This window comes from Lepidochelys olivacea (assembly GCF_965140295.1).
Source record: "Lepidochelys olivacea isolate rLepOli2 genome assembly, chromosome: 13".
Classification (NCBI taxonomy): Eukaryota; Metazoa; Chordata; order Testudines; family Cheloniidae; genus Lepidochelys; species Lepidochelys olivacea.
In genome coordinates, this window is record NC_140423.1 from 8,604,891 (window position 1) to 8,628,623 (window position 23,733).

A 23,733-nucleotide genomic window follows, 5' to 3' on the forward strand; every position below is an offset into this window, starting at 1 on the left:
AGAGCATGGTGGGATTCAAAACAACATGGGATCTTTCTGTGGCTATTGTGGGCATCCACATTTACATTCGATTGCATTAAAACATTAGAAGGGTAATAAAGCCTCCTGCTTCTGGACATTAGACAACCATTAACTGAGAGGGGCAAATTATTTCATCATTGTCCAGCCTTCTTGAACCTTCCTCTGAAACAGGTGATAGCCACTGTCGGAAAAAGGATACTATACTGGAGGGACCATGGGTCTGATCTGGTACAGCAATTCCTATGCATATTGTATACAGAAAATCCCATTAAAACCCTGGTGTTTACTGCACCCTGGCAGGTACCTGTCTCCTACTATTTGCTCGATTCCCTGTATTTATAGTGTGGGACCCTGTGGATCCCGCTGTAACTTCACCCACGGTGAGTGGGAAGGTTCAGGTAGCATGTCCAGTATCACCGATCCTCCAAATTCTTAGTGGATTATTTCTAAGTCTGGATCCGTTCCTCATTAAAATGCGGCCAGTTGTTTCATCCGCGCACAGAAGCATTGTCTCCTGGCGGGGAGCTCTCAGACCCAGGGACACGGAGTCGGAAAGTGGGGGGGGGGAAACAGCTGGCGGGCGAGAGACTGAACACTCCAGCCAGTGACCGCGCGGCCTCCCGCTGGGTCTTCCTCTCTGCAGGAGCCGTGGAGCGTTTACACTGGGAGCAGCGCTTCGCTAACCCGGAGTGGCTGCGGTGTGATTCCTGCCTCCCACCGCCTGGTCTGCACACCACCCCGCCCGGTGGGACTCGGCAGCCAGCGGGGGCGCACGGAGGTTTAGGCTGGTCAGAGGCATGAAGCCACTCAGGGGAGCGGCGGACACCGAGCCCATCCCGGTGGGGAGAGATCAGGTACTAACCCCTCGGGAGTGAGACCCCTTTGCTCCTTCCCAGTCCCGGCAAGCTGAGCGCGGCGGCCAGAAGCGCTTCGGTTCCCTCTGGCTGGTGCCTCTCAGGGTCTTCCGAGAAGCGGGGGGGAACCAGGCAGCCGCCGCTGCCTATTGGGCTGCGTGTGACTCTGCCCAAGAATCAGGCCCCGCTGGCAAACTGGATCAGCCCCTGCCACGGGCATGGTGCGGACCAGCGCTACCGCCTGAATCGCGGAGCGGCGTGGTGCTGAAATGGACAGCAGCCTGCAAGACTGGCCCCTCAGCGCCCCAGCGGCCGAAGGCAAAGGAGCCGGGGACCAGCTGCTGGGGCCGGGCAGGTTCGGGGCCACGTGGACCATCGCGTTGGCCGCGCTCATGGCTCTGCTGATCGTGACCACCGTGGTTGGGAACGCGCTGGTCATGCTGGCTTTCGTGGTGGACTCCAGCCTGCGGACCCAGAACAATTACTTCCTCCTCAACCTGGCCATCTCAGATTTCCTAGTAGGTAAAGTACCACGTCGGTTTCACTTTTCCCAGCTCGGGTTCCCGGGGCCAGCAGACTCAGTAATAGCAACTCGGACACAAGGTTTCCCCGCTGGGCTGAAAGTTGCGTGTGTTTAAAAGGTAGCAGCAAAGATCCCAGGAGCTGGGCTTTATGTTAGGGGCTGCGTTATCAGCCACTCCAGAGAGAAATAGGGGGCTCGATCCAGTCATTTCCCTGTGGCTCAGGTAAAAATGGTCTTCCAGGCAATCTCTGCAAATGCGTGAGCTCCTGCTGTTCCCTTGCAAAGGGTTGTCACCCACAGCTAACCGGGATCAAAAATCAGAACAAATTTTACTGTAATAATATGGGCAATATAAAACATGGGTTATTTCCCCTCTAAGTACTGGACTTCACACGGAGATTATCTATCACCGCATCTTCCTTCCACAGCATACTCTAGATACGGCTGTACACACCGATGGATAAGGCAGATCCGTTTACACGGCACACGCACTTGCCTCTGCAGTCTATTCTGGAAAGAAGATGCAGTTTGAAGTCCAGTTATTTACACGTTTGGCGATGCCCAGTTAACATAGCAACATTGATATCAGGCCGGCCACAAGGACATGCTATTCTGTGAGACGTGCATTGTAAAAAAAAAACAAAAAAAACCCAAGAGCCCAAGTTGGAGATTTGTTTTGTTAGTTACGTCCGAGGGGGTGGACAGCAAAATGAGCCCTGCAGGAACTGATCCCTTTTTTTGTCTTGCAAGGGGTTATTTAATAGTGATGCACGTGCAGTGGGAGTAACTGCGCAGACTTGTAGCTTGCCAGAAGTTTTGAGAACAAGTTGCATGCCTCACTGAAGGAGAAGGGTGCACCGTCCCATTTCTCCTACTCAGTCAGGGAGCCCTGCTTTGTGAAGCTGAAACCAAAGGGCTGAGTTCAGATTGGCTCTGAATGCAGCCCTGACCAATCCCTAGAGCCAAAGATTAATAGCTGCAACACGCATCTCCGCGGGAGGGGGATTATGCAGGAGGAAGGGTGTGGGTTTCTTTATTGACGTTTAGCTAGGAATGGATAATGGTCCCAACTCCCAGGAAGGATTATAGGCCATCAAACCAGTGAGAGATTGCTTTAGCTGCCACACAAACACACACACACACAAAAACACATACACCAGCCAGCCAGCCACCCACCACCCTTCAGACTTACACTTCGGAGACCCAAGAGCAGCTTTTGCTGTCACAGTCACACCGATAAGCAAGGACATTATTAATGTCTCAAATACAAAAATAGGAAGCCAGAGTTACTGAACTGTGCTTCTATGTGCTTCAGAATGTTAGACAAATTAAGTAGAGCCTCTGAACAGCCCCTGGTTTAGAGCTAAGCTGCAAAGCCCAGCAAAACCTTGATTCAGTCTTTCCCTGCTTCTCTGATATACAGGTGAGCTCAGTGATAGGTTTCAAAATTGATTTGTATCTTGACAGAACTACCAAGCCCTCACCTCTGGCATGTTGCTGGAGAATCTGGGCAAAATCACTGGAGGGTTTGGGTATGTTAACAGTGATAAGGCAGTACATTGAGATTCAGCTTTCCCTGTGTGCCAATTGCAGGGGGAGCATACTCATCTTCCCCTCCCCTTCATTTAGGGAGCAGAGAAAGCAGCAGCTCAGGTTGCAGCCTGAGCACCTAGTTCTGCAAACACACATGCACTGGAGTCAACTAGCCACCCTGTGTAAGCTTTTGTAGGATCAGGCCTTCAGCTGAGAGCACTGGTGAGCCCCTCCAAAGGAACTGACCTGGGCCGTCCAGCAAAGAGGAGCTCAGGTCAAAATACAAGCCAAGGAAGCTTTGATTTTTAAAGGGAGAATTGGGAGTCTCTCTTTATGCATCACCATGAGGCAGTAATGGATAAAAATCCAAATTGTTACCTTGCTTTACAGTTTTCCTTTAAAACTCCAATTTCAAGCTTTTCCTGGGGCATTTCGGCACCCAACTCCCATTAATTTTCATAGGAGTCATGCAACCAAAGCCCAGATCCTCAAAGGTATATAGGTGCCTATCCCCCACTGAAATCAATGGGAGCTAGGCACCAATGTCTTCAAGGATCCAGGCCCCAAATCTTTTAGGCCACTTTGAAAATCACAGCCTGGATGTTCATGAGCCAGAATTCTCATCTAATGGGCTCCTTTCTACCTTGCCAGCCTATGCTGCTGCTGATGTGTCACAGATTAGCTTTTGAAGAGACTCTCACTGGCAAATCACAAACAGTGACCCAACCAACACCAGCCACAAGCTGGCCCATACACAACATGGCCATCCAAGGCCACTGAGCAGACTTGCAAATGACATCACATACACCAACAGTTATTCTCAGCGTTCATTTGAGAGAGTTACTTTTTACAAGCACGTGCGCATGGTGCAGAAGCCCTTTCAAATATAAACACCTCTCATTACAGGTGCCTTTTGTATTCCCTTGTATGTGCCCTATGTGCTGACAGGAAGATGGGCCTTTGGGAAAAGCTTCTGCAAGCTCTGGCTGGTAATTGATTATCTGCTCTGCACCTCTTCAGTCTTCAACATTGTACTGATTAGCTATGACAGATTCCTCTCTGTGACAAGAGCGGTAAGTACTGACATGTCAGAGATGAGAAAAGCCTTTCCCCTCATTTTATTGTCTGGAGTCATCTGTGCTAAATAAAAGCTGTTTCATTCCTTGGGAAATTATGAATCTTTTAGCCAGGGGAAAGACAAATTCCTGGGAAATATACAATTCACTTGCAAGCCTTGACTTCAGGTGTGTGTTTTTTTAAACAATCAAATCCTTTGAGTTTCAGAACCCATGAAGCAGATTGTCCCTCAAACGCTGTCTGTGAAGAAGGTGTTTGAGTGACAACCAGTCAATCTGAGTGAGGTAAACAGTTTATTACCAACTTGAATGGTTATTTCCAGAGTAAACAAACTGATTTTAGTGAGAGTTACAGTCAGTCTCACTCAGGAACTGGCGCACAGGTTGCAGTGGAATCTTGCAAGGTGCCAAGTGTCCTAAATGCACAATTATTACAATGGGAATTGAGGGTGCTCAGCACCTTACAGGAGGTGAACAGCAACTCACAGGCTAGAAGGGTTCCAAATACAGAACAAAATATCTACAGAGGGGCCCAATGCATAAAGTTCAGAGATCCGGGGCCAAATTGCAACAAAGCTCACATGTGTTGGACACACGAGTTTGGCTTGGGCCCTTCTAACAATTTCAAAGTGCATTCAGGGAAAGCATAGGCATATGGCTAGGGTAGCAGACTAGACATTGAGGCTCCCTGGATTCTATTCCCAGCTCTACCACTGACTCAAGGTGCAGCCTTGGACAAATACCAATCTCTCTCTGCCTCATTTTACCCATCTATGAAATGGGGTTAAAAAGCAGATACCAAATTGGGGCTATGTATCAAGAATGATTCATTGACATAAACGGTGAATATCTCCTTGAAATGTATTCTAAGCCAATCATGAGCCAAGTATGTTTTGGAGTTAAAGGACCAGGTCCTAGCTCTTTTCTGTGGGAGTGTGATTTATGTAGTGATTGGGTCTGCTGTCTCCAGCACATGTATTTTTTACACTGCAGAGATATTGCATAGCAACTTTGCCAGAAATTTTACAATTTGTAAAACAGTCTAAGCCAGTTAATGTATTTGGTCATATCTAAGAAAAGATTTTTCCCCTCCAGGTCACATACCGAGCTCAGCAAGGTAATACCAAGCAAGCAGTGCTGAAGATGGTAATGGTGTGGGTCTTAGCTTTCCTGCTCTATGGACCTGCAATTATCAGCTGGGAATATGTAACAGGCCAGAGCATCATACCTGATGGGGAATGCTATGCTGAATTTTTCTACAACTGGTATTTTCTCATGACGGCCTCCACACTGGAGTTTTTCACCCCTTTCATCAGTGTATTGTTTTTCAACTTGAGCATTTACCTGAACATTCAGAAACGCACCAAAATCCGCCTAGACATCTTCCACGAAGTACAAAGCCAGTCGTTCATGGAAGAGATGGAAATGAGCCCGGAAGGAAAGCTTTCCCTAAAATGCTGTAAGTGGGACCAGAAAGAGCCAGGTGAAACCCTAGACCTTCCTAAATGTGAAACACAACAAGGAGCTGCCAATGCCAGTCAGAGTGTGAAAGACTCACAGATATCAAACTCAAAGAGCTCTGGGCCCTTTGGTGAGAAATCAAGGTCTTTCAACAAGAGGGGCTATAAACACTCAGCATCTACAATGTCTTTAGAGAAACGGATGAAGATGGTCTCCCAGAGCATCACACAGCGTTTCAGGCTCTCCAGAGACAAGAAGGTGGCAAAATCACTGGCAGTTATAGTGAGCATTTTTGGGCTTTGCTGGGCACCATACACCCTCCTCATGATCATCCGAGCTGCTTGCCATGGCCACTGCATCCCTGATTACTGGTATGAGATTTCCTTCTGGCTCCTGTGGATCAACTCTGCTGTTAATCCTGTCCTGTATCCCCTCTGCCACTACAGTTTTAGAAGAGCTTTCATTAAACTCCTGTGCCCCAAGAAGCTAAAGATCCAACCTCACAATTCCCTCCAACACTGCTGGAAGTGAGTCAATCCACCCATGTATTTGAGGAGCTGTCTTATCTCTTTGTCGTATTTTGCAAAACCACCGTAATTCATTTCCCTTGAAGAATGTGATGATAGTCCTTTCAGGGGGTAAGGGTGTTCAGTATTAACTTCTCATGCTCTCTCATGGGGGGCTAAATGGAGAGATGTGTGTTAATCCCATGGCACTTACGTCTGTATTCACCCTCCTACACATGCCCAGAAGAGCTCTACTGGCACTTAGAGAGCCAAAATGGGATTGGTACATATTACAAAAAAGAAACCCAAAATGTAAATCATAGAATCATAGACTTTAAGGTCAGAAGGGTTCATTATGATCCTCTAGTCTGACCTCCTGCACAACTCAGGCCATGGAATCTCACCCACTAACTCCTGTAACAAACCCCTAACTTATGCCTGAGCTACTGAAGTCCTCAAATCATGGTTTAAAGACTTTAAAGTGCAGAGAATCTAATCTTGCCCACTGTAAGTAATATATAGTTTAACCCAGAGGTTCTCGAACAGTGGTCCGTGGACCACCAGTGGTCCGCAAGCTCCATTCAGGTGGTCCGCGGATAGTTCCCTCTAAGATGGGCACCTGGGTGGCCACACACAAGAGAATGAAGGGCCACCCACCTAATGAGTGGAGGCTCCACTAGCAGGCGCGGCTCCACTAATTAGGTGCCTGGACCCTGGAGAAGACGCATATGTAAGGTGAGGTGGTGGCCCTTGGGGGGAATAGGGGGTAGGTGGGAGGGGGCAGTGGGGTGAGAAGAGGGGATGGGAGGAATTTGGGATGTGCAGGGCTGCGGTGGCCAGAGAAAAGGTGACTTGCCCCAGCTCCAGGGCTGCAGCTGCCGGGGAGAGACGGCCCTCCTTCCCAGCTTCAGCTCTGCGGATGCTATGGCGGAGGAGAGCCCCCCCCCTCCTTCCCACTGCCAGCTCTGGGGCTGCCATGGCAGGGGAGAAAAGGCTTCACAATAGTTAGCTAATGGTACAAACAACATTTGGAAAGCTCATTAAGTGGTCCGCTGAGACCCTCGGCAATTTTCAAGTGGTCCGTGGGAAAAAAAAGTTTGAGAATCACTGGATATTTGCCATGAGTGTGAGGTTCTCTTCTCATAGCCAGTGTACTACACATGCATGAGAAGGTGCAAACCTTTCAAACATCTCCCATTTATAATTATTCGTATTGTGATAGCGCCTTGGGAACCCTCTGACAGAGCAGGACCCCACCGTGCTGGGCATTGTATACACACAAAACAAAAAGACCTTCTCTGTCCCAAAGAGCTTACAATCTAAGTCTCAGACAAGACAAGACAAAACAGATGTGAGGAGCACAAGGAAGCAATGAGACAATATTAGCATGAAAAGCAGTGACCACAGTACTCCAGCTGCCTATTGTAAGTAGAAAGTATGTCTCACTCTTAGAATGGTTAATGGACAAAATTAGCCCCACTGAAGTTCACATGAACAGAACAGACTACATTCACACATCAGGTTGCTATTGTCCTATTAGTCTTGTGTGATTCTTGCTGAAAAACTGACAGAATTTCTCCACCTACAGCTATGATTGACTCCATTGGCCTGGAGCCTCTCTGCTCTGAGCCCTCCGGCATCCTCTGCTCCTTCAAATCCCTCCATAAAACTCACCGCTACAGGAAATCCTTCCTCTTTTTTTCTCCCCCTACAACCACTGCTCCTGAAGTGCTGCCCTGTGTCTGTCTTTTCTTATGTAAGCTCTTTGGCTATATCACACCTCTGTTTACAAAGCACCATGTTGATTTACAGGTGCGATCTATAATAACCTTCATAATAGACTTGCATAACAGTAATGAGAATACAACAAGATCACGGATTGTTGTGGGACTGGGGGACTCAGGTCAGCCTGGTGGGAACTGGGCAGTACCTCTATACTTTTTCATTGAACTATAGCACGAGTCAGACACTAACCTCTCCACACTCACAGCCCCTCTGGCATTACACTGTTGGGTGAGGCCCAGTGAATGGCTTAAGCCTCTTCTCCAAGTTTTTAGAAATACTTTTAGGAATTGATTTATAGAGTGGCAACCCCTGGAATAAGGGAGTTCAATGGTCTTCCATTTCAGTAAGTCCCAGCCTGCAGCCCCCGGCCAGGATCACCCATCACCCACCTGAACAGAAATCCTGGCTCAGCTGTTGCAAGGAACAAATGTAAGCATTGAAGAACTTTCTGTGTGGTCTTGTGGTTCAGTGACTACAGCACTATTTTCAAGAAACCCAGACAAATCTTTTCCCAGCCTGGTGCGTGACCTTTGCCAAGTCACTTTGCCTCTGCTTTCCCATCCTATCTGTTGTCATTCTTCCCTGTTTAGATGGTAATATTTTTGAGGACAGGGATTGTATAGTTTGTGTGGTACCTCCTGATCCCAGGCGGGGCCTCTTGGTATGATCATAATAACTAATTACCACAGTAAGAGCTCAGATTTAACAGGACTGTAGAAAGGAACTAGAGTTCAGGACCCTGAAACCTACATTTTCAAATAGGAACCCAAAATGTTGAAAAGTAGCCCTAAAAAATCCCTGACATTGTGATTCCCAGTTAGACTTAGCTGCTGTAAAGATAACTGTGTCTCTTGGCCTTTGCTAAGAATAAAAGAAATGATATAATCCAATCATTCCAGTGACATTTGTTGATTAGATAAATAGTGCCGTTTCAAGTCAATTTTTATTGACGATGTTCTGTTTTGTGTCTACAGTATTTGGATCTGTAATAGCCTCAGTTAAGTGACTATTACATACTTGTTAAAAATGTATCTTTCAATCAACATAACAAGTGTACTAAGTCCGGTAGGGTTGCGTATTGTGAAGTCTACTTGTAGCTTTCCTTGTGCTGCAGAGAAACTCAATAAAAGTTATTTTTATATAAAGTGTGCTGAATGCTCTATAGAAAACAAGGTGTTAGTAAAAAGTACAGAACATATTTGAAAAGCAATGAGTGTGCAGTGATCTGCCTGGGGAGACAATTAAGCCCAGATGTATCATAGGAGAGACAGCTCCTGAAACAGCCAGATTTCTTTTGCCAAATATTAACAGGAATTGGAGAACACATAAGGTCCATAGCGTGAGCACACCGTACAATTCTTTTTGAAGTCCAGCTATTTTACAGCTCTGGTTTCATGAAATCCTGGTCTGAAAAGATTCCATTAACATTATCTCTCCTGGTCAAATCAAAAACTGCACTGGAGAGAAAGTACCGGTGTGAACAAAGTTACTAGCCTGCAGCTGTGATCACCTTATCCATGATATTTTAGAAACTCTGCTATAACTTAAGGGAGAAAAGGGAGGACTGTTTTGTTTTTCTGTTTATATTTCATGGTATCAAAAGATTGCCTAGATTTCCCCCACTTCCTTCTCCTGCCTCCCAAAAAAGAGTTTTTGTTTTCTTCTTTTTTAATCTTAGAAATATTGGGAGTGTCATGTCTGATCTACCCTGGCTTTGCTGGAGGACTCATTGGGGTTCTCTGCTGCAGAACATGAGATCTCCCCTCAGAAAGGATGTCCTTTTCTCCCTCCTCCCACTGTAGCAATTTAGTACATTTGCATTTTCATGCAAATAGGTGGTAGAGTGAAATTCACAAGCATCTTGTTCTCTATGGGAATTCCAGAGGAAGAATCATGAATATATGGTGCCTGCTCACAAGAATCAGACATAACAAGGGCATGTCACACAGCCTCCAGACAAGCGCCATCCAAGTGACTGGAAGCCTTCTGCTCAGAAGGCAGCAATGGGACCCAATGCGGGACAGAAAAGCCTTAGAAGGGGGCGCTGCTGTTGATCCATTTGAAAAACCATGTGCATTCGGTGGCAAAAGCAGCAAAGGGTCAAGACCTGATGTATAGCCTTGTCTCCAGTGTGACGCAGATGATGTAGCTAAGGTTGTTCAGAAAGAAAGAATGGGCTGAAGGCAGCCCCGAATAGCACCAGAAGGCAAATTATCCTCACTCATGGTGTGGTGATAGTCACCAATATTGAAATGTTCAGCATAGGAATGACAGCCAGGACAACAGCTTCCTTTCCTTGTGGCTGTCTCCTACCTGACTGCTACCTTTTTAACCACGCTGCTCCTCCTTCTGCTCCAGAAGATGATGATGATGCTGACAATGAGGCCGAGCTAATTCCTTACTATGGTAGGCAGGGTCAAATCAAGCAGAGAATCTAAAACACTGTGATAAAGAATCTCTGATTATGGCTCCTTCAGCCCCAGTACGGAGTTTAGAAACCTGGACTTTTTGGACTGACTAATATGTCAGACCAAGTGACAATTAAAATACTGCTAAACTGGTTACAAAACAGAACTCATAGGCCCTCACTTCAGCTGGCCTCCACTCAAACAAAAGATGACACTTTCCAAGAAGCTTCAGCCAGGATCCTAAAATAGTTCCCACAGCTTTTGTGCATACATCCCCCATATTCGCAAACACAAAAGGGCATTTTCTTGCACAAGTGGGATAAATAGCCATCTGATGGCCTGATTTCTACACACAAACCCCCATTCCCAAGTGCAAATGTATGTTTCCTGCATGCAAACTATTGTGCACCAAAATGGACAAGTTAGAAGCTATTTATGAAAGCTTGGTCCATGCATTTACTAATAAATAGCTTTTGCCAATGACATCTAACTCAAAACAGCCAGTAGTTATGGAATTTAACACAACATAACACAACTGTAGTGCATAACATCCCAGGTAGCGCTCCTCACTGTCACACTTTACCGATTTCTACATTCAGGGATGGGTTTGTGTAGAAAGTGTAAGCTGAGCAACATTTTTCTTGGCATAGATGTTTCATCTCCCAGATCTTTAAACAGAGAGGAAAACTAGGACAAAGGATATACAAACAAGCTGTCTCATCTGCTTGTGGTCAATAGATAAACCTCCTGCAAATTAATTAGGTGCATGAGATTGCTTCCCCCACTGTATTTCTGTTATTGCTAAGTGGGTAAATATAGGACAGACTCAGGGAACACTGAATAGAGTGCTTCCTGGTCTTTTCATCCTACAAAGTCTCTGAGCCTGAATAAAAGTTGTGGGATCAATGGGACTTTGCCTGAGCCAGTGTGGCAGGATTGGGCTATCTATTAAAAAAAATAAAGAGCCAAGAGAGATTTTTTCCTGCACCATACAGATGCTCCCTGACTTATCTGGATTTTGCGTAAGTCGGAAACGTATACCCGACTGTTATGCAAAAAAAAAACAACCCAAAAAAACAAACAAAAAAACCCCTTCTATTTCTATCTTACGGAACTTTTTCCATAAATGCGGATTTGCGTAAGTCAGGTCTTGCGTAACCCAGGGAGTGTCTGTATTCCCAGATGTGCCAGACACATTAGAAGGTTATTAGGCAAGATCCAGAGCATAGGAACAGGGAACATAAATAAGTCACTTAAGGATTCTTCTTCTGTAAACTGCCCCTTCCTGGGGGTTTGAATTTATTGAGCTTCTATTGAATCAAATAAAAAGCATTAATGTTGTGAATCCCAGAGCCATTCAGTTACCTACTACAACTGACAAACTAAGCAACAAGTCAGTTAAATAGAAGCTAAGTCTGTACTTAGAGTAGGAATAAATGATCAGTTTTCAATGTGCAGAGAACTAAATAGTGGCATCCCTCAAGGATCTGTACTGGGACCTGTGCTGTTCAACATATTCCTAAATTATCTGGAAAAGGGAGTGAACAATGAAGTGGCAAAATTTGCAGATCATACAAAATTACTCAGAATAGTGAAGTCCAAAGCTGACTGCAAAGACTTACAAAGACATCTCACTAAACTGGGCAACAGATGAAATTCAATGTTGATAAGTGCAAAGTAATGCACTTGGAAAAATAATCCCAACTACACATACAAAATAATGGGGTCTAAATTAGCTGTTACCATTCAAGAAAAAAATCTTGGCATCATCATTCTCTAAAAACATTTGCTCAATGTGCAGTGGCAGTCAAAAAAGCTAACAATGTTAGGAACCATTAGGAAAGAGATAGATACTAAAACAGAAACTATCATAATGCCACTATATAAATCCCATGGTACGGCTATGCCTTGAATACTGCATGCAGTTCTGGTAACCCCAACTCAAAAAACATATATTAAAATTGGTGTAGAGAAAGGCAACAAAAATAAATAAGGATTTGGAACAGCTTCCACATAAGGAGAGATTAAAAAGACCGGGACTATTCTGCAAAGAGATGACTAAGGGAGATATGACAGAGGTCTACACAATCAAGAATGGTGTGGACATGGGCGGTACATGAACCATTGGTTTGGTGTGGCTAGCCTCTGGCCCCACCCCTTCAGCCTGAGGCCCTGCCCCCAGCAGAGCCCCACCACCACAATGGCCACTGCCAGCCCCAGGCTGCCCAAGCACCCTAGCCCCGGAACGTGGGGCAGGCAGGAGGCATGGCCCCCCTAGTGCAGAGTGGGTGCTTCTGCCTGAGCCCCAAAGCAATTCAGGAATGGGGGAAGATGGGCATTTGGCCACCTAAGTCACATGCAGGGCCTGATCCAGTAGGCGTGCTCAGAGGCTGCCTACTGGATTGGACTCCTCAGGCAAGTGCACACAAAACAGGCCGGGGGGATGCCATTTCTCAACTGAGTGCCCTACCACTTGGCTATAGAGCAACTAACTCTTTTGCTAGCCCAATTAATATTTAATTAAAGTGGAACAACTTCAACAGAAGAGATTGAGGATGCTCCGCATCAGAATATTCCATAGCCCAATGGTTAAGCACTCATCTGAGAGGTGGCCGATCCCTGTTCAACTTGCTTCTGCCCCACAGGAGGAGAGGAGACTTGAACAGGAGGTCTCCTATATCGTGGGTGAACACACCACACAGTAGGCTAAAGGTTATAAGGGAGGTTCCCCACCCCCCTCCGGCTCCCTGGTTGTTTTGTTTTGGGCCTGGAATGTGTCTTAGGGTTTTGACTGCCTATCTTCTCATTTTATGGATTGCAAGCAAAGATAGATGCCTTCCTGCAGCCTGGTCTATACTAGAATATTAGGTTAGCATAACTACATCACTCATAAGCGTAAAAAATCCATCCCCCATGCAGCATAGTTAAGCCAACTTAAGTCCTCGTGGAGACAGTGCTAGGGCAATGGAAGAATTCTTCCATCGACTTAGTTATTGCCTCTCAGGGAGATTGATTACCTACACAATGGGAGAATCCCTCTGTGACAGGTGCTGGGCAAAGGGTTGCAGATTCAGCCCTCTGTCATGCCTGCTCCTCATTAGGGGAACCAATTAAAGTGGGCTGGAGATAACTCTGGCCCTAATTGGGAAGGTGAAGACAGCTGTTACCTAATTAGCCTGGGGCTGCATAAAAGCCTGAGGGGAAGGAAGCCAGGGAAGAGCAGGAGGAAAGGAAAAAGGCAGGGAATGGAAGCAGGGCGATATCTCCTCCTGCCTGCAGATGGTGAATGGTGGTGAGAACAAGCCTAAGAATAAAGCGCACCAGTGGTTACAAAACCCAGGGTCTCAGTGTGACTTTGTGAACCTAGCAAGGGGGCCCTGCCACACCCTCCCATCAGAGTAGGTAGTGTTTACACTGAAGCACTGCAATGGTTCAGCTGTGCTGCTGTAGGTTCTGTGTGTAGACAAGTGCTGAGGCTCTGAACCTAGAGGGGTTGGGGCTTAAGACACATGCTTTTGGTCATCATCTCCCATTGGCTGGTTTAGGCAGCTCCCTGCCTAGCATGCTGGCATTTGTAGAGGGCATTCCACAAATTGGAGAGGGAGTCTAGGTGCCTAACTTAGGCTTTGTGGTTCACAGTTTTGTTCCTGTGATTTTCTAGCCACCTAAAAGTTAGGCACCACGGCACACAGCACTGCAACACCAAAGTTCCTTGTGGATCCCACCCTAGGTGGGCTCATTTGGTCCTTGGACATGCCTGGAGAGGCTCTGAATGGAAGCCTCTGGGAAGGTTGAGAATGGTCTGGAGCACATGTTCCCCTGTTCTCCATTTTCACAGCTGCCAGGATGAATCGCCTCTCTGGAGTTATCCTGTCTGCGTTATCTGAGTGTTAAATAAAGTTGTGGCCAGCTGGCCAAAAATTGCAGATATCAGTCTGCATGCTCCTGCTCCATGCCATTCACAAGGACAAGTGAAGTAAACATAAGGAAATGCTGCTTCACATCATCTATTGTCAGCCTTCAGAATTCACTGCCACAAGATGTCAAATACTGTAAATGGAGTTTGACATGGCTATGATCAGTAATAATTGTAGTTATGCTGGCTAATAGGTCCAGTAAAATATGCTTCAGGGTGTGAGCTGTTCACCAGGAAACCATGTCCCCATTACACATACAGAATTGCACAATTAGGCGGGGATATTATAATGTATGGGGAGAGGTTTTTGCATCTGTTTTTGATCATTGCCAGTGGCAAGGTCTCAAACTATATGGTCTGATCCAGTGAAGCAAACTCTTCTACTGATTCTCCCCATCCCAGTGTTGCAGTTGATAAGTTACCTTGTCCTAGCGAGCCTAAGCCTGATCCATAAGCTTCACTTATCCAAAGCTTTCAAGAAGCTTCACACTGCATGTAGCCCAGGGAAGGTGTATGTCCAGGGGAGAATCTCTCAGTAGCACATCTGTTGGAAGGACAAAATGTACAAATGGATTCAAATTGTAATCACTAACCCTCTGCTTTCTGGTCCTCCTTGTGTGAGCACCAACCAAAAATATGATTCGTTAGCATAACTTGTCTGTGTAACTAGTTCCTGCTGGTTCACTGTGGTACCAGGATGGGGAGTGTATAAAGTAAACCAAAGCCCTGAAACACCCTCCCAATTAGTCATTCAATCCCATACACTAGTGCAGGGAACATTTTGAAACAATTTTGCTTGCAATCTCCTATAAACCACAGGTATCATCCCTCTTTCCTCCTCACTGTGGAAAGTGGGCTAGGGTCATTTCCAAATAAGCATTGTTGGGGAGATGGCCTTTATTTTTATTCGTCCATAATAAAATGAAGAGTGAAGACCAGGGACATGAAGTAAAGGAATCCTGTAACTACATTTAAAGAGAAGAATGCAGAGACGCTGCCTTCCTCGTATAGATGGAGGCAACAATTTAATTTTTTCTGTGAATCTTCAGAAAACTTAGTCCCAAATCTAATATAAATTTTCAAAAGTATGAAAAAATGAGAAAAGTATCATTTCTCTCTAATGTAGTTTCCAGGGAAAAAATGAGAAAAGTATCATTTCTCTCTAACGTAGTTTCCAGGGAAACATGATTTTCAGGACTTTTGGCATGCTGCAGCATACATGCACTCCACCGGGATATAAGCAAAAAAGACTGACAGTGTGTGTGTGTGGAAATAAACCTGACTTAATGCAATCATGCTGCATTATAAGAAATTAGAAGTTTTAACATATTAAATGCAAAAAGCAGACAAGTGAGTCCATTGGGCTGAGCCCACCATCCCTGATCTCTATGGGAGATGGCATTAAGGCCCAACTTTTGAATCTTATTCCAAACATCCCAAAGACTGGTGTGTTCTAATCCAGGGGTTTGGTTCTATTTGGTCATACAGAAAGGGCCTTTGTTGCCTGGAGCTGGGTTTGGATTTTGAGTACCCCAAGGTTCGGGGCAACAAACCCTTAGATAGTAAAGGAAGAGTTCCTGAAGAGATCAGATCTCAGCTTCTGCATGATGATGCAACACACATGGAATGTTCTAGGGGCTCGGTCAACCATATCAGGAGAGGAATGAGCTTGAAAAAACACACTGTTTAATATTTTGTGGTGTTTGTTTTCTAAAAAATTATCGCTCCCCAATTAAGCTTTTAAACACATGCGTAAGTACATCCCTATTCAACAAGGCATGTGAGCAGGTGCTTAAAGCCAAGCAGTTGCTTAAGCACTTTATGCATTGGAATCCTCAATTCAGCAAAGTTTCAGAGTAGCAGCCATGTTAGTCTGTATTCGCAAAAAGAAAAGGAGGACTTGTGGCACCTTAGAGACTAACCAATTTATTTGAGCATAAGCTAGTCTCTAAGGTTAGTCTCTAAGGTGCCACAAGTCCTCCTTTTCTTTTTGCAATTCAACAAAGAAAATCCTCACCTATTTTGAATAAGGGGATTAAAAAAATAAAATTATTGTTCTTAGTTCTAGACCAGAATTTATAATCATACTATTTAGAACATGAAAATTAACCCTCTCCCCCAAATAGAGCGTGCATAAAATACAAAAGCAGGTCCTGGAACCTTAAAGATAAACAGAATCATGTTTTGAATTGGTCTGACTCTTGCATGCCTAATTGGCAGTTGGATGCCTAATTTATACTTGCAGTTAGCTGGCTGGCATGTGCACTCACAGTAAATGAACACACAATTCATATAATAGTTCTGGAGGTGGAGTGTACACAGTCAGTGTTAATTCCCCCTCTTGTTCCCCCCGCTCACACACACATAAGGCCTATAGACTTCTTCCCAAGAAATTCTGAAATGAGTGTTCCTCATTCCCAAATGTTGTGTTAAAACCAACTCAGGTTGGAGCTAGGCCTCCAGAAGCACCCTTTACAACAATGTGAGAGAAAGGAAATTTTAGTTAGCACCTAGGGAAAATTCTCTCTTGCAGAAAATGTCATGAGCTCTTTAATAATAAATATTTGTTTTTATGGATTTGTCAGAAAGATCCACACATAGTAAACAAGGAATTTAATTCCTCTACCTAGCAAGCTGGAAGGAGTGAGTCAACTCTGCTGAGATTTTACCCAGTAATTCCTGGTTAGTTAGGTGTTTTATAGCTACTGCTCAGATCTAAGTTACCTCCTCTGGCATCTGAACAGACTGGGAGGAGGAGGACAGGTCAGGTTGGATAATCTAGTATTGACTTTCAACCAGAACAGTTCTTGCTTCAGGCTGGAAAAAAAAATACTTTGGGGGGAAAATACAGCCCTAAACTTTGCCTTTCAGGAAAAACTCCTTTTCTAGCAGGATTTCACAGTTCTGAGGTCACTTCTGATTAATTACAGTGGCTAAGGTTGAAAAGTGTTTCAGTCATTGATAGACTGTGTGGGGAATGTGCTTACACTGCTTCCTGCCTGCAGTGCAAGTTAATACATTGCAGAAATAAAGGAAAAACAGCTCTTCGTGCATGTATGTCAAGTCAAACTCGAGCCCCGGTTTTTGACTCAAACAAGTGTCATGAGAGATGCAGCTGTGCTTGAAGCTTCCTTCAAAGTGGCCGATGACTAATGCAAAAATGCCCTCAAGGGCTACGTACCATTATGCTGGATTTTAGTGTTTAGAAGATACTATGACAAAGTTCCTCCTCTGCCTTGGTGGGTCCTGTGCTTATTGGTGGATTTTCTCGCCTCAGAGGTTCACAGCAGCCCTCAGTTTGGCTACTTTCGTGGCTCAAATCTGCTGTTCACTCAGTTAGCCTCATCACTGGCCAGCATCGGGAAAGGAAGAAGAACAATCCCCGCAGTCTCTGCTGATCCACCTAGTGGATCGGGGAACAGGCCAGAGACCTTCCCCTCGGGTGGAACCCACAGTCCAGTTCAACTCTGCCGGTATCAAGTAGGGAGTTGGGGGGATGGAGGGAACCCGGGCCCGCCCTCTACTCTGGGTTCCAGCTCAGGGCCCTGTGGATTGCAGCTGTCTACAGTGGCTCCTGTAACAGCTGTGTGACAGCTACAACTCCCTGGGCTACTTCCCCATGGCCTCCTCCCAACACCTTCTTTATTCTCACCACAGGACCTTCCTCCTGAGGTCTGATAATGCTTGTACTCCTCAGTCTTCCAGTCATACATCTTCTCACTCTCAGCTTCTTGCGCCTCTTGCTCCCAGCTCCTTGCACGTGCACCACAAATTGAAGTGAGCTCCTTTTTAAACCCAGGTGCCCTGATTAGCCTGCCTTAATTGATTCTAGCAGCTTCTTGATTGGCTGTAGGTGTTCTAATCAGCCTGTCTGCCTTAATTGTTTCCAGAAAGTTCCTGGTTGTTCTGGAACTTTCCCTGTTACCTTATCCAGGGAAAAGGGACCTACTTAACCTGGGGCTAATATATCTGCCTTCTATCACTCTTCTGTAGCCATCTGGCCTGACCCTGTCACAATACACGTCTGTCTGAGTCTGACTGGCAGAAAACACAGAGTGGTCGGAACCAAGGAGCCTTCTCCATACACCATAGATGGATCTGAGGAAATAAAATAATAATTACTTATAGGCTAGTAAAGCATACTCATCAATTAGTTTCATAGAATTTTAGGGGCTGACCCTCAACCTTCATTCATGCAAGTAGCTCTTGCAAACATGATTCATCCTACTGTCCTCTGCAGATTTACTCATATGAACAGGGTACAAAAATGGTCTCAGGATTACACCCTGGCACTTTATACATACCAGCTAATCTTTGTCACCCACTTGTGAAAAAGGTATTCCCGTTTCTATTTTATAGAGGGGAAAACTGAGGCCCAGAGGGCCTGGTTTTCAAAAACATGTGCGAGGAGTTGCCATGATGGCATGCATAAGCCAGATATTTGTGCAAGCACACAGCCAGCCAGCTAAACAATTCTTTTCATGCAGAAGTATCCAGGTTGTGCAGCCAGTGTTGGCAAACACACAGACATTTCTGCAACCATGAAATGTGCATATGCATTTTTACAAAGAATCAGGCCCTAAATGAATTACCCCAGGGAAGTAGTGGCAATCCTTTTCACTAACTACAAACACTACAGGATGTAAAAGCCACAGTAATGAGATCTCAGTCTGATCCTTTCACTGAGCAGCGCCTGCATATTAACAAGCTATCAAACAACAGTTTTAAAACACAGCAACTTTTTTCCCCCCTAGTGCTGGAATACTTCCTCCCTATCACTGATAATGAAATGTCTCTGCTCAGAGAGAGAGAGGAGCTTTGCCCCTGCAGCCCCTCTTTAATGCCCTTCTCTAGTCATGATTCCTTACTTGTGCTGTCCTAACCTGGGGTTATGTAAATTGCTCCATTATTCCAAATATATCACTGAGGCTTCATTAGCTCAAGCAGAAGGCAGCAGAAAGGGCAACAAATGAGCGAGCTTCTGTTGAAAAACACCTGTCTGGGATAATTAAGGAGACCTGCCAAGCAGGATGTTCTTTGAAATCAGGAAGATGTGATTATATTTTGATTTGTCAGGATGCCGAATGGCTCCCTTCCTTGTCTGCAAATGAACATTGGTTTTACATCACAGAACTAGGACGGAAGGACACTAGAGTAGAGTCAACTTGTCACTTCTCAGTGATTCTCAGGCTGAAACTGACAAACCCAAATGTTTTTTTTAAAATCTAGGCTGGATCCTGCATGCTTTACTCTGCTCACTTCAAGGGGTTTTTCCCCCCAGGTACGAACTGAGTATGGATTGCAGGACTTGTCCTTTAAATGTTAACACATGACTTATCCCAAGGATACGAAGAGCCACCCAGTTTACTGCACGTAGCTCCTTTTTTTTTTAGGATTTGCATTAGGATAGTGCCTAGACACCCCACCGGAGCTTGGGACCCCATTGTGCTAAGGACTGTACATACATTATAGATAGTAAGAGATCATCCCTGCTGCAAAGATCTTCCCATCTCAACAGACAAGACAAAAAATAGCAGTATCCCCACTTAAAGATGGGGAGTGGAGGCATAGAACAAGTCAATGATTTGCCCAAGATCACAAAGGAAGACTATAGCAGAGGTAGGGGAAAGGCCCCACCTAGTCTTGAGTCCCAATCCACCTTATAAACCCATCCTTTCTCTCAAAGTTTCAGAGAAGACTTTATTGGTAGTAAGGAGCCCAAGTTTGCCATTGGATTAAATCTCCCTTTTCCCCCTGCTGTTATACAGCCAATTTTTCCACCATCCTCATTATGAGAAGTGGCTGCATTTCGGTACTGGATTAAGTGATTCCTGTATGTGAAGAAGCTTTTAGGGAGCCTCCAAGATGAACATCTAAAATGTATCGTCATTAATCCTTTGTATTGTGATATCATATTGAAACTATCATTCCACAGTTGGATTCAAACAAAGTCTTTTGATGTCAGTAGGAGGGAGTCATGTACATACTTGTCCCTAAATGTTGTTTTGATTGAAAGCTCCTTGGGGCAGGGACTGTCTCTTTGTTCTGTGTTTGTACTGTGCCTAGCACAGTGCAGTGCTGGTCCACCACTGGTGCTCCTAGGAACTATGGTAATACAAATATATTATAATATAATCAATAATAATAATACAGGAATTGAAGGTAGAGGACCTAAATCCAACTGGAATATACTTGGGAGTTTCTCTTCCTTCTGCAAAGTAAGGAATCCACATTATCCATGAGATCAGCACCACTTTTATTGCCGTAGTTCAGGGTACATCAGTAGTTCCATTGTGGCCTTTTGTTCTCAGGAATTTATGGGCAGACTATATGGTTTTTGTTCTGTAATTTACAAGCCACTTGCAAGGTCCGGGTCTGTGACAAAATGGGACTGTTCTTAATGTTTCCTCTGAATACTGTAGGGGTGCCTCAGTTTCCCCTATGCATTTCTCAAGTCTCTAGGTGGTGGGATAAGGGGGTGTAATTGTTGCAGAGCAAAGGGCCAGTGTACATAAATGGCTGACACTCTGTCTCCTGGCAACTGATGGCCTGGGCCCTTCCCCCCTGCAAGGTGTTAGCTAAAGGATTGGAGAACAAAGGAATCAGGTGACCTCCTGGCCCAGGAAAGGGACAAAGCCCAGAGGAGGAGGGGCTGGAGGGTGAGTGCAGACATGGTTGTCTGGCTCACTGCCCCCCAAAATGGACCCGGCTGAGGAGTCCTGTTCTCTGTACCTACAAACTCTGTTTTAGTGTTCCTGTCATCTAATAAACCTCTGTTTTACTGGCTGGCTAAAGAGTCACGTCTGACTGCAAAGTTGGGGTGCAGGACCCTCTGGCTTCCCCAGGACCCCACCTGGGCGGACTTGTGGTGGGAAGCGCACGGAGGGGCAGAGGATGCTGAATGCTCCAACGTCAGACCCAGGAAGGTGGAAGCTGTGTGAGCTTTTTGCCCTTAAGACAGGCTGCTCACAGAGAGGAGATTTCACCAGAGTCCTGACTGGCTTTGTAGGGAGCAGTTTCAGAGCAGCACCTAGGGACTCCATGACAGGGTCCAATAGGGAATTAATATTTTAATCCAATTTATGAATAAATAGTATAGATTTGGCTATGTATGTCTACATTTGTGAAGTTGGGAAAAATAGGATAGTATTTTTGCTGTTGGTTGTTTTGCATTTGTAAAATTTTGGAACCTGCTTCAGTTTAAAAATGTGCCAAGTAGTAGTTAAGGCTGTAGTATTAAGAGGAAAAAAAAACACACTTGGAAAAACTCATCTGAAGTTAATCATACTTTGTAAGTATATAGCACTATTCACCCACACGTCTTGAAGTGCTTTTTTGAGGTTGGTAAGAATTACTACTCCATTTTGTAGATGGGGTAATTGAGGCATAAAGAGCTGAAGAGATCTGCCCAAGATCACACAGTAAGTCAGCAGCAATCAGGAATAGAAGCCAGAGTCACTCATACCAGAGCTAAGGGTTTAAAGTACCTGCTGTGCAAGTGTGGTTAGGAGAAAATTTTCATCTGTAGACGGAATGGGTGCAACCACATAAATGAATGGACACCCTTTTCACAAAGAAAAATAATGTAATTGCAGAATAGAGAATGCAATATACACTCAACAATATTTGAGCATATTGCAATAATGTACAATCATACACCAAAGATAACAAGAAGTGAGATCTGGATGGGTAAATGTAGTCCATGTGTGTACAAACAATGCACAGGCACCCATTATGTGCATGAACATACCCATTTCAAATGTACGTCTGGATCCCTCACCTGGATATTTGGCCTTATTTTAACACACCTCATTTGGATTTTTAACAGGCTTTGGACTAATTTTTTAGTGTGATACCTGAGGATTTAGCAATGCAAATCCCACTGAACAAAATGAAAGGTTTTTATTTAATGATATTTATACTCAAGATAGCCACAGCATTTCACAAAACAAGCAGCTCTCTGCTAGAAGAAAAGCAGCTGTTCTGGTAAACACTTTAACCATTAAGAGTTAAGCAAAAGCTCATACACAGCATTGGGTATTAGAGTCTGTTTACTTAACAATAAATAACAGGAATTGCATGCGTAATTCCCTGATCATCGGGTTGCATATGCACCCTGCAGCTTTCATGAATTGATGGAGGACTGACAAAATGGAGTCATTACTGTCTATTGAGAAAATAATTTACACACCAACAAGCACAAATGTAATAGACCATTGCCGCTAAAGTGCTATTTAATAGGTTTGGTGCAACAGTGGTTTTAAATAGACTGGGATAAAATAGTAGTACCTATGCTACTGGGTCTTGAAATCTAAATTGTACCTTCTGGAAACATAACCCTCAGCCATTACTCAAGAGATGTTACACAAGTCAGGTCCAGGGCACACCTTTGGTTTTTTTTGTTTTGGCGATTCATTTTGTATCGATTTTCATAAAGAAACAGAGACTGAAAAGTGCAAACTGGTCAATGACTTAAAGCTTTATGTGTTTCAGACGAGCAGCCGTGTTAGTCTGTATTCGCAAAAAGAAAAGGAGGACTTGTGGCACCTTAGAGACTAACCAATTTATTTGAGCATAAGCTTAGCTTTATGTGTGTTTCCCAATACTGCACACTTCCTGGGATCACCAAGAAAATTATTCAATTACACAATTTTACAACTTGTCAGAGCTGCAAGACCAGATAATAGCGCAGACATTACACATGTGTTTGTGTGTGTGGGGGGGGAGTAACAGTAATAAAATAAGAGAAGACACACAAGAATAGGAAGAGGCGGGAAGGAGGAGACTGGAAAGGGAAACAAAGAGGAGGGGGGTATGTGAAATGGAGGTCAAGTATTCTTTGAGCCATCTCAATACTTTTCAGAGTAGCAGCAGTGTTAGTCTGTATCTGCAAAAAGAAAAAGGAGTACTTGTGGCACCTTAGAGACTAACAAATTTATTTGATCAAAAGCTTTCGTGAGCTACAGCATCCGATGAAGTGAGCTGTAGCTTACGGAAGCTTATACTCAAATAAATTTGTTAGTCTCTAAGGTGTCACAAGTCCTCCTTTTCTTTTCTCAGTACTTTTGTAATCAAACCCAATGTATCTAGAAATGGGGTCCAAATTTCTTTGAATTCATATAATGGCTCTCTATATTGATGAGCTATTCTTTCTTCGGCTGCAGACTCAGACAGGTCCAAATAGCACAGCTCTATCTTTGCATAAGCCTACTCTTCCATTTTGGAAAAATCAAGCGCTGGGTGATCATCGCAGCCCTTAGGAACCAAAGTCTTGGTGGTGGCGGCATTAAACCCAGCCTGGTAGGTCCATAACCTAGGATATAATTTTCAGCTGAGGTGCAGTTGCTGAAGCCAAGAGCTAGTTTCAGTCTTGTGTCCACCTCCTTCCACAGCTGCCTGACTGCTGGACAGTCCCACAGCGTATGCATCAGGGTTCCTTGTTCTTCGTTACAGCACCAACAAACATCAGAGGATAAGGAGCCCCATCTCGCACCACAACCTTTGTGGTGTCCAATACATTTTGAATAAAAGCTTGTGTTGTATCAGGCATAGCCTAAGATCCACAGAAGCATTTTTCACATTACATAATAGACTTTGCTAATGAAGAGGAACTCCACTGGTCTGGAGTTCTTTGTGGAAGCATGGGAAGG

General features: G+C 44.7%; 1 protein-coding gene across 1 annotated transcript; it reads left to right on the plus strand.

The window, feature by feature from the left end:
* Positions 1 to 1,144: 1,144 nt before the first annotated feature.
* On the plus strand, positions 1,145 to 6,124 carry HRH3 (histamine receptor H3; the record flags this gene model as incomplete). The annotated part of the gene is made up of 3 exons (XM_084646410.1): positions 1,145 to 1,397; positions 3,838 to 4,004; positions 5,103 to 6,124. The coding sequence occupies 3 exons, from the start codon at positions 1,145 to 1,147 to the stop codon at positions 5,997 to 5,999; spliced, it is 1,317 nt and encodes a 438-aa protein (XP_084502536.1). The 3' UTR covers positions 6,000 to 6,124.
* Positions 6,125 to 23,733: the final 17,609 nt, after the last annotated feature.